General features: G+C 25.3%; 3 protein-coding genes across 4 annotated transcripts in view; 2 read left to right on the plus strand and 1 right to left on the minus strand.

Annotated features, from left to right (window-relative positions):
• The window catches only part of LOC126905864 (uncharacterized), a 254847-nt gene that overhangs the window by 168260 nt on the left and 71742 nt on the right, over positions 1-14845 (plus strand). The window lies entirely within an intron of this gene.
• On the plus strand, positions 455-3321 carry LOC126905850 (protein kintoun-like). Its single transcript, XM_050685960.1, has 3 exons — positions 455-2420; positions 2615-2811; positions 2867-3321. Exons 1-3 carry the CDS (start codon positions 465-467, stop codon positions 3213-3215), a joined length of 2502 nt encoding a protein of 833 aa, XP_050541917.1. The 5' UTR covers positions 455-464; the 3' UTR covers positions 3216-3321.
• On the minus strand, positions 5898-12555 carry LOC126905852 (ATP-binding cassette subfamily G member 4-like). The gene is made up of 13 exons (XM_050685963.1): positions 12186-12555; positions 11930-12075; positions 11738-11855; positions 10999-11188; positions 10770-10915; positions 8421-8662; positions 8260-8361; positions 8061-8185; positions 7834-7999; positions 7076-7176; positions 6825-6983; positions 6462-6647; positions 5898-6242 (listed from the first exon to the last, which is right to left on the minus strand). The coding sequence occupies exons 2-13, from the start codon at positions 12024-12026 to the stop codon at positions 6087-6089; spliced, it is 1788 nt and encodes a 595-aa protein (XP_050541920.1). The 5' UTR covers positions 12027-12075; positions 12186-12555; the 3' UTR covers positions 5898-6086.

A 14845-nucleotide genomic window follows, 5' to 3' on the forward strand; every position in this document is an offset into this window, starting at 1 on the left:
AAAATTATTCTTGGAAACTAGACATAAACTTAATACACTTTTTAAATATAAATAAAATCCTATTTTTAAAGTTTGCAGTATTGATCTTAAGCATAACATTAGCTGAAATATTAAAAGCCACGTCAGAACCATTTTTACTAAAAATAAATACTGCATATTTGAAATAATTTAAATTTCTTAAGGATTGGAAAATAATAAATTCATAGCGACAAGTTATTAAAAGATTATAAAAAATTAATAACGAGGTCTTTATCTTGTTAAACAGCTGTTCTAAAGTAAAACCGGAATTATTATCTGATACCGGCCGGGAATTGGTCACGGCCGGTGATATGGTATCTATGTACCAACTTCCGTAAGAATAATAAACATAATAGCTTGTTCAATATTGTTGTAGTTTAATATTAATAATACGTACTAATTATAATTTTTTATAAAATATTCTATTTATTTATCAAAGTGACATTATGAGCAATCATTGTTCTAACTTAGAAGACTTAGAAATAACTAAACAAGAATTAGATAACATTGGAGAAGCATTAAAAAAAGAAGAATTTCGAAAACTTTTGTGTGAGTATGTTGATGAAATTAGTGACCCCAAAAATCAAGCCCTTTATGAGAAAGAAATCACACAATATGAATTAGAACGAGGTATTCAGGTAACATTCATTCGACCATGTGCTGGATATGTTATAAAAACTAGTTCCAATGGAACGAAAAAAGTTTTTATTAATATTTGTTCTAGTGATGTAATTCAAAAACCTTCCACCACTCTTAGGATGGGAGGAAAACATTTTTCCCTACCTCATTGTCTTTCACCTGGACGACAAGACTATGATAAAGCACGAAAACCGTGCGATGTTTTTGATATTATATTTCATCCAGAAGTTATTGGTTTTACAAAACAGGGAAAATCACTAAAAGATTTAGTTGAAGACACTGCACTTACAATGATTGAAAAAAATTATAACCTAGTTCTAGATAAAAACAACTTAAAGTATCCTAAAATATCATTTAAAGGTATTGCAAGACCATTAGTAACAAGAAAAAAAATTGAAAATTTTACCAAATCAAATAAATCAGAAAAAGATAATGATATTCTTGGTTGTCCATATCCGCCACCAAATACTCAACCAATTCAAATACACAATTTAGAAAATGTAAAAAAAGAACCTTCATTTACAATTCCTAAATATATTATTAAGTATAGGTCTGATATTGATATACAAGAACATGGTTATAATATGCACTGCAAGTTAAATGCTGTTATACCAAAAGAACTAATAATTGAAATTTTTTTACCTCTTTTGGATACCTCATCAAATATAGAATTAGATGTATTACCAAAATCACTTAATTTAGTTTGTCAAAAGCCTTCAAAATATCAATTAAGTATTGATTTGCCTTATACTGTATTAGAAGATAATGGTAATGCTACATTTGATAAAAGTGCTAAAAAGCTCATTGTATGTCTTCCTGTCATAAGAAAAGAACCTCCATTAAATAATGCTAAAATTCTTATTAGTGAAGTAAACAATTCTAATGATATAAGGTGTGTAAATAATATTAAATTAAATGAACACACAAATGAAACTAATAAAAGTGAAGTATATTGTAATGGAGATGGTCTTGCAAATGGTTTAAAGGATGTTAGTTGTGTTAATGACCAAAAAGATGACTTTCTAAATAATCAAACGGGAGACAATGTAAATAATGCTGCCAATAGAACTGATGTACATTACATATTACCAGAACACGAGTTCAATTTCATAAATACATTAAAGCTTAATGTAAATAATGTTGATCCAAGCACTGTTAATGTAATAGTTACTAAAGAAGAAAATATGATATCGGGTAAATTTTGTTCAGTGGGTTCTGGGTATTTCCCAATTTGGTATTCTTTTTGCTTTAAAATGTCACCAAATTCAGAGTTATCAAATCATAATGTTAAAATTTTACCATCTGATAAAGATATAAGTTTAAAGTTTAATGTTAAGCATAAATTGTATAATAAATCAGAATATTGGTATGGATTAAATGAAAATTGCTTAACCATTAAACATATTGATGTTCTGAAAGAAAATCAGAATAAATTAAGTAATGGGATGTCTAATGTAAGTAATGAAAATGAAGATGAAAATAATCTAAAAAATCTGAATAGTAAAAAAACTGAACAGAATATTACATCATCATTAAACCAAAAAGAAAATGAGTTATTAAGTATTAATTGTCAATATAAAGAAAAAAACAGTAAAAATAACAAAAATAATGAAAAATCAAAAAAGAAAAAAGGGAAAAAAGTTCAAAAATCAAATGCCATTCCAATAATTAGTAATAGTAATTTACCTGATGTAAAAAAAAGTGTTGATTTTATTCCAGGATCATTACCTGTTGAATTAAATAATAATATAAAACCAACAATTGTAAGTATTAATTACATATGTTATTTAACTTTTCAATTCATAATTTATTACTGAGTTATAAACAATAAAATTAAATATCCCCATAAAATATATGATTTACTTTTGTTCATTCTTTTTTAAATTTAAAATATGAATTCCAAAGTAATCCTCCTTCATTTAAATTTTAATACTCATAATGATTTATTTAATTGTAGCGTAGTATATTAAAGAAAAGTAGAAGCCTTTCAGAATGTAGTAATATGGAAGATACTATAATTTGTCCTCGTGTATTTAGTTCTTCTGTAGACAATGCTGACACTGAAAGTTCTGAAATGTTAGATTCTAGTTTTAATGATTCCAATCATAGAAAATCTGTTAGATTTAATGACCATGTTATTGAAAAGAAAATTGAGTAAGTTTAGAAAATATAAACTTAAAATAACTTTATTTAAATTTTTTATTTATAGTTATTCTATAAGCATAGCTGCTCAAGCTAAAAAACATCAAAGGCGACAACAACGAAAGCGGAATATACGTGAATATAGTACACCGAGTGAGAGTGAAGCATCTGAACCTGAGGACAAAATTTATGGACCTCTTAATGAGATATCAGAAAGTGAAGAAACTAGCATATCAGAGAGTAGTGCTGGAGAAATGTCTGATGATAATAGTAATAATGTTTTGTCATCTAAAATTACAGTTGTTACAGATTCCAAAAAAGATCACAGAAGACGCAAAAGTAAATCAGCAAGAAAAAATGCTTCTCTTGCCAAACAATCATCTACCAACAATCTTATATTTCCAATTGAATATTAAAATTTAATAAATCTACCTCTTTATTTGATGTATTATTAGAAAATAATTAGTGTAGTTTTTTCACAATTTATGGGTGCTTAGTTTTTTATTTTATAAAAAAATTATTAGCAAATGTTTTGTATTCATTGATGCTATTATTGAATTGTTTTTTTTTTTTTATAAACTATTTACTTGTATATTTTCAATTTTGAAAAATGTTTTACAATTTTAAATTATTGAATTTATAGTTAAATTTGACTAATTCTTTGTTATGCATTATCTTGAAAATTTTCTTTAACCTATAATAATTAGAAAAAGACCAGTTTTGATAGTTTTTAAAAGGTAATCTAGGATTACTTATCCTTACAAAGTGAATTTCGCAAACAAAATCGAACACTATTGTGTTGGTTAATTATATCTTAAATTTAATAAAAGTATAATTATACCTTATATATTTCATAATTTTGTAGAATTTATATCAATAGTGTTGTACGATTTTGATGTCAATAATGCATTTATTGATAGAGTAGTTAGGCTATTGGTTAATTAAGAATATTTATTAAAAATAGTATTATGTAAGTGCAATATATTATTTTTTGAGTACTTGCAGATACTTATAAATTATTAGAGAAACAAGTAAGAACTCCCCATGCACTCAATATATCCATTATGCGCACTTCCTACTGAATTATAATTTCAGTTACTACACATAAGTGTTTCCGCCAAAATGTTATTGCCATTATTTGAATACTTAGGACTATATATATATAGGACTTCCTACTAGGTTATACCTATATATGTTCAAAGAGTCTCTTTTAAATCATCGCTTCGGTTTTTGATATCTTTTTCGGAAAAATGTTTTCTCGTAAAAGGTGGTTTATGTTATATTTTCTACGTGTTAAAATTTCAACTTTGTAGGGGGTGTTATTTTGAAAAAGTTTGGTTTTATACAATTCCAGCGATATCCTAGTGTACTCTGGTATATCTTTTAGTAATTTACCATGATCTACAATGTCGCACATATCTATGTTGTGGATTTATAATACTGTAGTTTTGACTTGTGCTTTAACCTCTAGATGTAAGGAAGTAATCCAATTAGTGGCTCCAATTAGTGATGGGTCGTTCACGAACGAACGGGTCATATCAGTGAACGAGTTGATCCGGATCGCAAAAAAAATAGATATCGTTCATACGTTCATTCGTTCGTTCGTTTCACGCAATATATGTTTCATGATTCGTTCATTTACTGAACGTTTACCTGCACTTCGGTTAAAACCTATGCCTAACCTTATATTCTTATAATATAAAAATTTAAAAAAAAAACGAAGAATGTATTCTTTATAAGTATATACTTATAATGTTTTTTTAAAAAATTAAATAAAAAAATACTTATTGCCAATGAGAGTTTAAAAGCAACACTATTTGGTTTGTGATAAAAACATTTTTATTGCAGGTCTGCAGACTAAATTTTCAAAGTTGTGACATGTTTCTACTAACATAATCATGCAGGTTTAATACAGTTAGATTATTTCAAGTATCCTACTATATTGTTCATTTGAAGAACAATTTTGATTATCAATATATAGCTATTTATTTCATAAAAATTACATTCATATAATTATTTATAAGCTAAAATAGGTCTATGGACAAATAGGCAACTAGGACAAAAATTGACTATTAGACTAATATAATTGTTGTGAGAGGTATTAAACCACCTCACTCTTTTATAATCTGGTCATAGCTGCTGTAAATTGTAATATCTGATTTAGGTGAATTAATTTCTCTATAAAACTCCTTTTATGAAAACAAATAATTTAAATGATTTCGCTTATTATAGAAACAAATTCTATGGATTTATGTACCGCAACTCATCCGCTAGTATAAATTATTTGTTTTTATTCTATACAAAAATATTCGTGTATAACAGCATATTATGTTATTTCAAGTAATTTGTATTTGAAAAAATAATATATAACCCGATTATACAAGTGTATTATCAGTAAAAATTCTGATATCATGGTAATGTTACATGGTGAAAATGCGAATTTGAACGACTCGTTCAGGAAAACCATAGTAAGGAGTAATTGATAAGAACCGTGACCGATCGCAAGAAATGAACGAAAGAACGAGTTATATGAACGGGTCATTTGAACGATCCGATCCAAATGATCCGGATCGTTCGATTGACCCGAAATTCCCATCACTAGCTCCAATGCAATCGTTAGTGTGGTTCGTATCGTTCCGGCAAAGGCTATCTATGGTATACTCACGAGTTAATGAAAAATCATTACTGATATAGAAATATAGTACTATCATTTTTTTGATATTGGTTTGATTAAATAGCCCATTAATATCAAGTAATGAAAAACATTCAGTTGAAAATTTTTTCATTTTGCTTATCTTTATAAGTCAATTTTTGTTTTATTGTTAATGGAGTAGACAATATAATTTTGTTTCAAAAATGTACAAAACTAACTACACCGATTTTACTCTTCTCTTCAAGTGATTTACAACTTGACAATATTAGAGGTATTCAAGTTTTTAAAGCGCTTATTTTTAGATTAAATACTAACTAACAAAAGAATTTATTACACAAAAAACAATATTTTTATTTTAAAGATAATAAATTTTTTAATAAATAAACAATAACAATGTTATTCACTTATACTAATTTAACTAAAAACATTTTTTATTTACTATACAAAAATAAAAAACACAATTACCTTACATCACTTTTAATTTTTGGTTTCGTAAATTAATAAAATCTAATATTAAAAGGTAACTAATCTAAATGTAAAAAGATAAATAAAACATGAATATACTTGAATGAGATCAGTTAATAAGAAATGAAAGTCAAATAATGATGGTTTATTAATTCATATATACAATTATTTAATGCAAAAATAGTTTTCTTTTCAGAGTCTGGTAAACTAAAACTTTAATTATCAAATAAATTGAAGTTACCGTAGCCAAATTATACCAATATTTGTTAATAGGCATGTCCAATTCTTCTAAAACCTTTTTAGGTGAAGTGTGATAGCAAAAAATCTAGATAAAACACATTATAATTATAAGTAAAAAAAAAACGATTCAATGATAGAGTAAAAAATATAATATTTATTAACACAATTTTTTTGTTTTATTAAATTTTTAGGCTTCAATATTAGTCATTATAATAATTATTAGTGATCTTGTTTACATTTATTTACAATGATTTATTAACATTTGATTATAAAATTTAACATATAATCAAAACATAAAAATTACCTCAGGACAAGGCAATCTAGGTCTATTTAATCCATAAACACAATGTAAGATTGCTTCCATACCATGTTTCATAAATGAAATATCAAATATCCACCTGAACATTAGTGGTGTATCAGAAATTTTGATAAATACGCCACCAAACATCATCCAAGGCATAAGAAAAAAGCTTGTAAAAATTGTACTAAACTATAATTAATAAAATAATATACAGCATTAATAACATGTTGATATTATAGAGTATTAACTTTTTGCATAGAGTTAAGAAAAAATATTTATATTTGTCTAAACAAATACAAAAGTTTCATTCGATGAGTTTTAATTTTAGCATTGGATTATTAAAATATTAATATACTAGTAACTTACTCTTAAATCAGTAAAAATTGTCCCCATAAACATGCCAAAGGCTTGTGATAATAGTCCAACCATCAGCATCATGAGATTAAAGTAAGTAAATCTTAACCATTCAGGTGGTTGACCAGTAAAATGATAAACAAATAAACAATATAAAAATGTACATAATGTCTGTAAAAAAAAGTATTTAATTTAAGAATTTAACAAGTTTTACAGCTAATGAAAAATAAATAATCATTGATAGGTTAAAATATAATAATTACCTGAATAGGTAAGTCACATATAGTATAGCTGAGATAATATGTAGGCAATGCGTACCACTGATTAAAATACTCTTTAGAAAGTATATGTAGTTCAGAAGGAACTATAAATTACATTAAACAAACATATAAAGAGTGATTCATTAAGGATAAGACTCTCATTTTCTTAGGAATTGTTGACAATTTTTAATTTTGTAAAAGAAAATATTGTTTGATTTAAAAAACTACATAAACAATGTAAACCATAAATTATTTTTATAATAGTGATAAAAAAATAGTTTTCAAACGGTCGTACAATAATATATGATAATAAATTTCTAATATAATTAATGCATCTATTAAAAGTCATTAATGACTTTTGATACATGTTTTATACAAAACAGTAGAATAACAATAAAAATTTGATTTAACAATACTTAACTTTAACACTCTAAAATAGGAATTATGGATCAATTTAAAAAAATGATTAGAATAAAATTGTTTGTACATTTTTTTTTTCTATCATATTATCCAAATAAAAATAGGGGTTTTCATTAAAAAAAAATTAATGTTAAGGTTTTTTTATCCCTAAAGAATTTAAAAAAAAAAAAATTATTTAACTACATATTATTGTAGTTTTTTAAATCAAACAATATTTTCCTTTCAAAAATTAAAAATATTCAATAGTCTTCGATGAAATGAGTGTCTTATCCTTAACAAATACCTGTAGATTTAGTAAAAATTTATAATTTTACCTAACAAGTTAAGCTATATCTACTTACAATGTATAATCATTGTTGAACTTGCAGTAAACATAATAAACATTAAACTAAAAAATAATAACATCAAATTATCATGGATCAGTAATGCATTATTACCAATACCATAGTATATCCAACCATACACAATACTGACTAACAAATGAACCATAACTCTTGTAACTGAAAACTGTTCATAGAATAAAAAATAAAATAAAATTTATTTTTAAATATTGTGTAATAGTATTTACTTTTTCTCTGGATGTTATAAGGGCAAATCTTTTCAAAAGAATTATAATTTCAATAAATATACTTCTATTACGTTTCTTAATTTCATTTCTTTCATCGGGTATGATTTTATTAGATAAGGCATTTTCTAAATATAAAATTATTTTCTTTTAAAATTTTAATTAAATAATAAAAAAAAACCCATTGATGCAATCATGTTACCTTCACAACTCGAATTCATCCATTTAGGCGACTTTCCATTATCAACATTTTTCATTAAATCATATGCATGGTCTCCATATTCACCAAAGCTTACTTCAATGACTGAAAATAACAAGCAATTTAAGTTATAATTTTAGGAACAAATTTAGATATTGACTTACTAAAGTCAGCAATGTTGTGATATAATGGACAATATAAATTTTGATTAGTAAGGAAATTGTATAAATTTGAAGTATAGCCATGATAAATACAATAACCTGATGGTGATAATACATACAAAATATCAAACATTTTCAATTGTAAGCTAGAAGCTTGATGAATAGTACAAATGATTGTACGACCAGAATTAGATAATTTTTTTAATATTAGTAATACTTGATTTGCAGACACACTATCTAATCCACTAAAATAAAAATATGTTAGAAGGCTAATTATGAAATTTTATATTTTTTACACAAAAGCAAAACAAAATTAAATTAATATATGAAGAGTGAATGTGTCAAACGTTCTATGTGTCAAAAAAGTGAAAAATTGTTTTATTTCTGATTTATGTTCTATGTGCCAAAGGCCACAATCTTGAATGTGTTTCAAATGCCAATTAAATTTTTTTCTTGTACAAAATTGCGTTCATAGATGGTATTCGTTCTGCGAGACATGCCCATTGTTACCATTGTTTTTTGTGTCTTCTGAACAAATATTATTTAGCACATAGAACGTTTGACACATTCATTCTTCATATATTTAATATAATATATAGAATTTAAAGCAAAGTTTTCTAATTTCTATAAATACAGTGTGGTTGTTTAACTATTGTCTCACATAATATCTTTAAAGCTATATAACATATTATAATTTTTTATTTTCAGAATATCACAATAATACTAGTATTTTTCGTTCATTATTGTTTTAAGCTTATTTTAAAAATTATTTAAACTTTTTAGTTTGATGTGCTTTAAAAGCATGTTTTTTTAAACTATATTTATTGTATATTCTCTTTCCGGTATACCACACCTCCATTACTATCAGTCTATGTTGTGTAGTTACACTCTCGCCTGGTATAACTTTACAATCTTTTATTCGATATACGCTCTCTCTTTCTTCTACATAAAATAATCAATGTGTGATCTATTCCTCCCGCTCTTATAAGTTATAAAATGTTCTTCCCTCTTTCTAAAATAAGTATTAACCACAGCAAGATCATACCATACTGCGAAATCCAGGATTCTTTCTCCAGGCTATCTTTACATCCTTATTACCAAGTACCCCTTGCATCACCTCATCCATCTCTCTCCAAAACACTTCCTTGTCTATTTCATCACATCTTACTTGTAATGCATAGGCACTTATTACATTCAGCACTTTTTCCTCAAATCAATTTTACACTATAATTCTGTCTCTTTTTCAAGCTACTTTTACTACTTTACTTTTCATCTCCTCATCCATTATTATCCCTATACCATTTTTTGTACTAGACTTAACTGAGTATATTATTTTATAACCCTTACCTATTTCCCTCAATTTCACTCCTTTCAACTTAGTTACCTGCACACAACAAATGTGTACCTTTTCTCTTCTTCAATACTTCTACCAGTTAATGTTCCAAAATTCCAAGTACCTATTCTTACTTTGTATCTATCTTTCTCCCTTATATATGAGTCCAGCCTAGAGTTAAGTAGTAATGTCTCTACACTGTTAACACTACAAGCGTTGGATAGACCTGTACACATGACTGGTGAAACAGCTAATGAACAAGTTGTCCGGCTGGTATCAAACACTTTATTCCATAGGTTTTCTCTGTTTTTAACTACTTTATTCCCTCTCACCTGTTGACCCGCATACATCCGGGATGGGACAATTCGCCTAAGTTTTGTTCAGGATACATCATTCTATTTGACAAAAATTTTACACCAACTGTTGACTTAACGCAACCTCATTAGTCACCTTTTACGACTGGCAGAGGGCCGTAGAAGTATTCTTATCCCCTATCCACATGGAAAAAAGGGCTAGACGAACCAATTTACAAACTAGAAAAAGATCTATCTAGTAACTTATAAAAAAACTGCCATTGACAACTTATAAACCAGTATGTTGGGACCAGTTATTAACTCTTTAACATAGTGACTGTAGATAAATTGCAAGTCTGTTTATTTTTATCTTTAGAAATTATAAATCATACTGTTCTTCTAGCCTTTTAGAGGAACAGTACGATTTATAATTTCCAATATACTGTTTTACAAGTTGTTACTTAACAGTTTTTTTTATAAGTTACTAGATAAATCTTTTTCTAGTTTGTAAATTGGTTAAACATATATGTTTCCATTTAAAAATTTAATTTGATAAAAATTTTAAAAGAAAAGAGGGGATAGAATCAATTTTTCTTTGAAAATTATAAAACTATTAACTTTTAAAATTAAAAAATAGTACTATGTTTTATATTTTTACAAATATTTTGTGTGAGTCATAATTAAACTATTACTCTGTAAATTTTATTTTTTTATATAAATACTTACGTTGTAGGTTCATCAAAAAACATAACACTAGGATTATGTAACAACTCTAAAGCAATTGTTAACTTCCTCTTTTCACCTCCTGATAAGTTAATTGTTCGGGTATTATATTTATCATAAAAGTTTAACTGGTTTATTATGTCATTTATCTGAAAATATATAAAATAAAATTACTAAATATTTCTATAAAATTATTGTATTTAAAATGATTTTTATTTAACAATATGCCTACTAATTTAAGCTTGTTTGAGTCCAATGTTCGAGTTGAAAATTTTAATTGTGCTGCAAATAGCATAGCTTCCTTTACAGTCAGTTGACTGTAAAGTTGCTCTTCTTGCATAATGTAACATGATTGTTTTTTAAATAAATTTAAATCACGAAATTCCTTATTAATTAATATTGTCCCATTAAAACCATTTGGTCTAAAATCATTAAGGACATTTATATATTTTTACTAGAGTAACTCATTAAAATATATTTTGAATATTCAACCAAAGTGTTAATAAACTAACATAAATCATTTTTATAGATATTTTGTTTAAAAATAGTTATTTAGTAAAATGGTAGTTAATTGTTGTGTAAAAGGTTATGATTTTTTTATTTATTCATTAAAATAGAATCAATGTGAAGTTATATAGAGCAAATACATGTTATACCATACATTAAATATAATAATATTTTTATAAATAAAAAAAACAGTAAATTATAATTGAAATTCATTTCAGGCTATCGTTAGTTTAGTAATATATAGTATTCAGTAAGTAAGAAATGGGTTTTTATATTTTTCATTGTTTGTAAAAATTGATCTGTTTCCTTACTTACTTACCAACTATATATTCAGAGATAAAATAATAAATAACTAATATTTATAATAAAAAATATATTTTAACTTTAAATAATATTAACCATACACCATTCATTCTTACAATGTAAATGATTATCAATTGATAAAAAAAAAAAAAAGCACAAACTTGTATCCAGATAAAATATTTAATAAAGATGATTTTCCAGAGCCTGAACAGCCTATTATTGCGCAAAGTTGACTATGACCAAAAGTTCCACTTACTCCATGTAAAATAGTTTTTTTTTCTAAAAAATAAATAATTAAGAAAATATTTTTTTTCTTCTAATACTGTTAAATTGAAAATAAATAAATAACTTACTAAATTTTAAAATATTCTTCCAATCTAAAACTTTGTAAGTTATATTTTCAAATTGTATATCTACATTTTTTTTAGCCAAGAGAAAGTTTATATTCATATTTCAAAAACTTTTTATATCCTGGTTTAATTCTTTTGTAACTGTGAATCTGTTAAAAGTAAGGTATAATTTTTAAATAATATAGATTAAATTTAACATGGATATGGGGAAGCAAAAATAGATTTCTTATGTTTGAATTTATTGTTAATGATAATTTACCTTAACCCGTTTGGTACATGAAACGATGTGTTGATTTGAAAAACTGATGCATATTTTAAATTCCGGTTTAACGTCAAAGTGTAAATTCATTTTTATTCATTCTATATGGATATTAAATTCCTACTCCTACCTTTCAAGGTAACTTCTTTTTTCACACATTAATTATCATGAAACGCCATTTAAATACCATTAATCATATAGTGGTATATTCAAATTTGTATACTTCGTATAGTTTATGACTATATATGTTTTATGAACCTACTTGATGTTTATTATGTCATTACTCTAAAAAAAACTAGTACGAGTTGTTCCGCAATTGATAAGTGACTAACGGTTATTTTATCATATTATTTTTTTTAATACAAGCGATAACATTAGATAAAGTTGACCACTTAAATAGTTAGTAGCAAGGTGGATTTATTCACTTTATTTAGTGAAACACGTAATAGATAAGATCTTATCTGTTCTGCGGTAGAAATTTAAAAAATTTCTAAGTTTCTATCAGAGGTTTCCTATAGAAACCTATGATTATTATTATTTTTTTAAAAATAGTTTCATTAATTGTGAATTATGTTGTTTATAGTTGCATTAATAAAAATTAATTATTTGTTATAAACAATTTTTTACTATAAAAATGAACATACATCCGTAGACTTATTGATAGGAGATATTACCATTCCTTTATTTGGTGAAATATTTATCTTAATACCTGAAAGCTGAAGATGTTTTGACTAAAATATGAATTTATACGTGTTCGAATATAATGTTCTATTTATTTAAAAATAAAATAGTAAATAAAAGATATTAAGTCTTAGTTCTTGGTTTATTTATGTTAATATAAGAGTTATATTTGATTTATTTTTTCGGACCCTAATTTATTACATTTAAAGTTGACATAAATAAGTATAAAAAGATTTTATTTAACTTTATTATATATATACAAATAAGCTGTTAAATAATATTGCTAATTATCATGTTATTGAGAATAATACGATCATTCTTATTTAGCATTAAAACTTAGTGATAATATATGTTATATAAATAGGTAGCAATTTTAAATGAAAGTAGTCCGTAATAAATTATATCATTATTAAATATCGATAATAACATTAAAGGTTATCATTAAATATTTTTAACAAAGAAAATTCTCACTTTTAATAGATTAATTAGCCGTATCAATTTTTCTATTCCCAAAATATATAGTAAATATCAGTAATAGAAATAAACAATAAGTACATTGCTTAGAATACAAAAATCTATTTTCTAGTTGAACATTAAGTTAATAGACGGTGTAAAGATGTGATCAATAGATTTGTATATTTGTAAACCTTCTATGTACGTATTCAATTGACGAACTACTAAATAATTCTAAACTATAAATTCAACAAATCTTATTTCTATGACCTCCTCAAATAGTTATTAATGAGCTACTATAGTAATCTAAAATTTAACATCGCAAGAAATTAATTTAATTAGGATTAAATTACTAAAAATAATAGTGTTTAACTAGTACTTAATTAAAAATATATAAATATACACGAGGGCCATTTGGGTCTGTCAGAGTGTACGATCGCACCCACTAACTTTTCAGTGACCCATGAAAATAAATTACAGCACGAAAATATTTAATCTCGTCGTAAATTTTTTTATATTTCGTTGATAATATTCTTATTTTTTTGTACATTTTCAATAATAACACGCACAATAGGTTTCTAAATGAATATATCTAATACAAGTCCATGGATTTATCCATCTTGGTATCAATATTATACATTTAATATTAACAATTCTTAATCAGTTTATGCTGTTATCACTAATGTATTTTCATATTAATCAAAGTATTTAATCATTGAAATGAAATATGATTAAACTTTGACATGTAATCAATTAGAGATGTTAATTTCGTGAACGAATAGTTCATTTGAACTATTCACTTAGATGAACTATTCTGAACTGTTTCAGTACCTGTAACTTAACAGTTCACAGTTCGAAAAAAATTGGTAGCAATGTATAAATGAAATAGTTCGCGAACTTCTTTAAAAATTCTTTGTGGTTCGTTGTTCGAAATACTGTAAATGGTTAATAGCTGTTTACAATTAGATAACAAATAAATTATATTGTTAAAATGTTACAGGGTTTTTAACTGTTTAACAATAAAATAAATTCATACTATGTAAAAATATTAGATCAAATTTCTGATTTAACTTAAGACTACTGGTCAGTATATCTACCTTGAATTAGGTGATAATGATAACATGAGCCATGTATTAATAATAATTTTTTCTTAGTTTATGATGTTCAGGTTAAGGGTTAGTTTATAACTTAATTGCCCATAAGTAGTGTGAACTACAACTGAACTGTGTACTGCTATACTAATAGTGATAAAATGAATAGTTCATTGCCAAACAATATCAGCATGATCAATAAAATTAGTGAACTTAAGAATAGTTCATTTGAACTATTCACTTGAATGAACTATGAACTAATGAACTATTCACAGAAATGAACTAAACTTTCCATCTCTATAATCAATATATTGTTAAAGAAAATATGACGACATAGTAATAAATCATTTTAATTATAATAAAACATTATGAAATTATGTTCAATAATAAATGAAGAGAAGGTACTGCCTGACATAAAGACAAAAATAAATAATT

Source organism: Daktulosphaira vitifoliae, unplaced genomic scaffold (assembly GCF_025091365.1).
Source record: "Daktulosphaira vitifoliae isolate Bord-2020 unplaced genomic scaffold, ASM2509136v1 Scaffold_4, whole genome shotgun sequence".
Lineage (NCBI taxonomy): Eukaryota > Metazoa > Arthropoda > Insecta > Hemiptera > Phylloxeridae > Daktulosphaira > Daktulosphaira vitifoliae.

Excerpts from the sequence above, each read along its gene's own strand:
- LOC126905850 (XM_050685960.1), top strand. The coding sequence starts at position 465 with ATGAGCAATCATTGTTCTAACTTAGAAGACTTAGAAATAACTAAACAA. Across the intron at positions 2,421-2,614 it reads ATAATATAAAACCAACAATT|CGTAGTATATTAAAGAAAAG; the intron begins GTAAGTATTAAT and ends ATTTAATTGTAG. Across the intron at positions 2,812-2,866 it reads GTTATTGAAAAGAAAATTGA|TTATTCTATAAGCATAGCTG; the intron begins GTAAGTTTAGAA and ends TTTTATTTATAG.
- LOC126905852 (XM_050685963.1), bottom strand. The coding sequence starts at position 12,026 with ATGAATATAAACTTTCTCTTGGCTAAAAAAAATGTAGATATACAATTT. Across the intron at positions 7,177-7,833 it reads TTCAACAATGATTATACATT|TTCCTTCTGAACTACATATA; the intron begins GTAAGTAGATAT and ends TGTAATTTATAG. Across the intron at positions 6,648-6,824 it reads CAATTTTTACTGATTTAAGA|TTTAGTACAATTTTTACAAG; the intron begins GTAAGTTACTAG and ends TATTAATTATAG.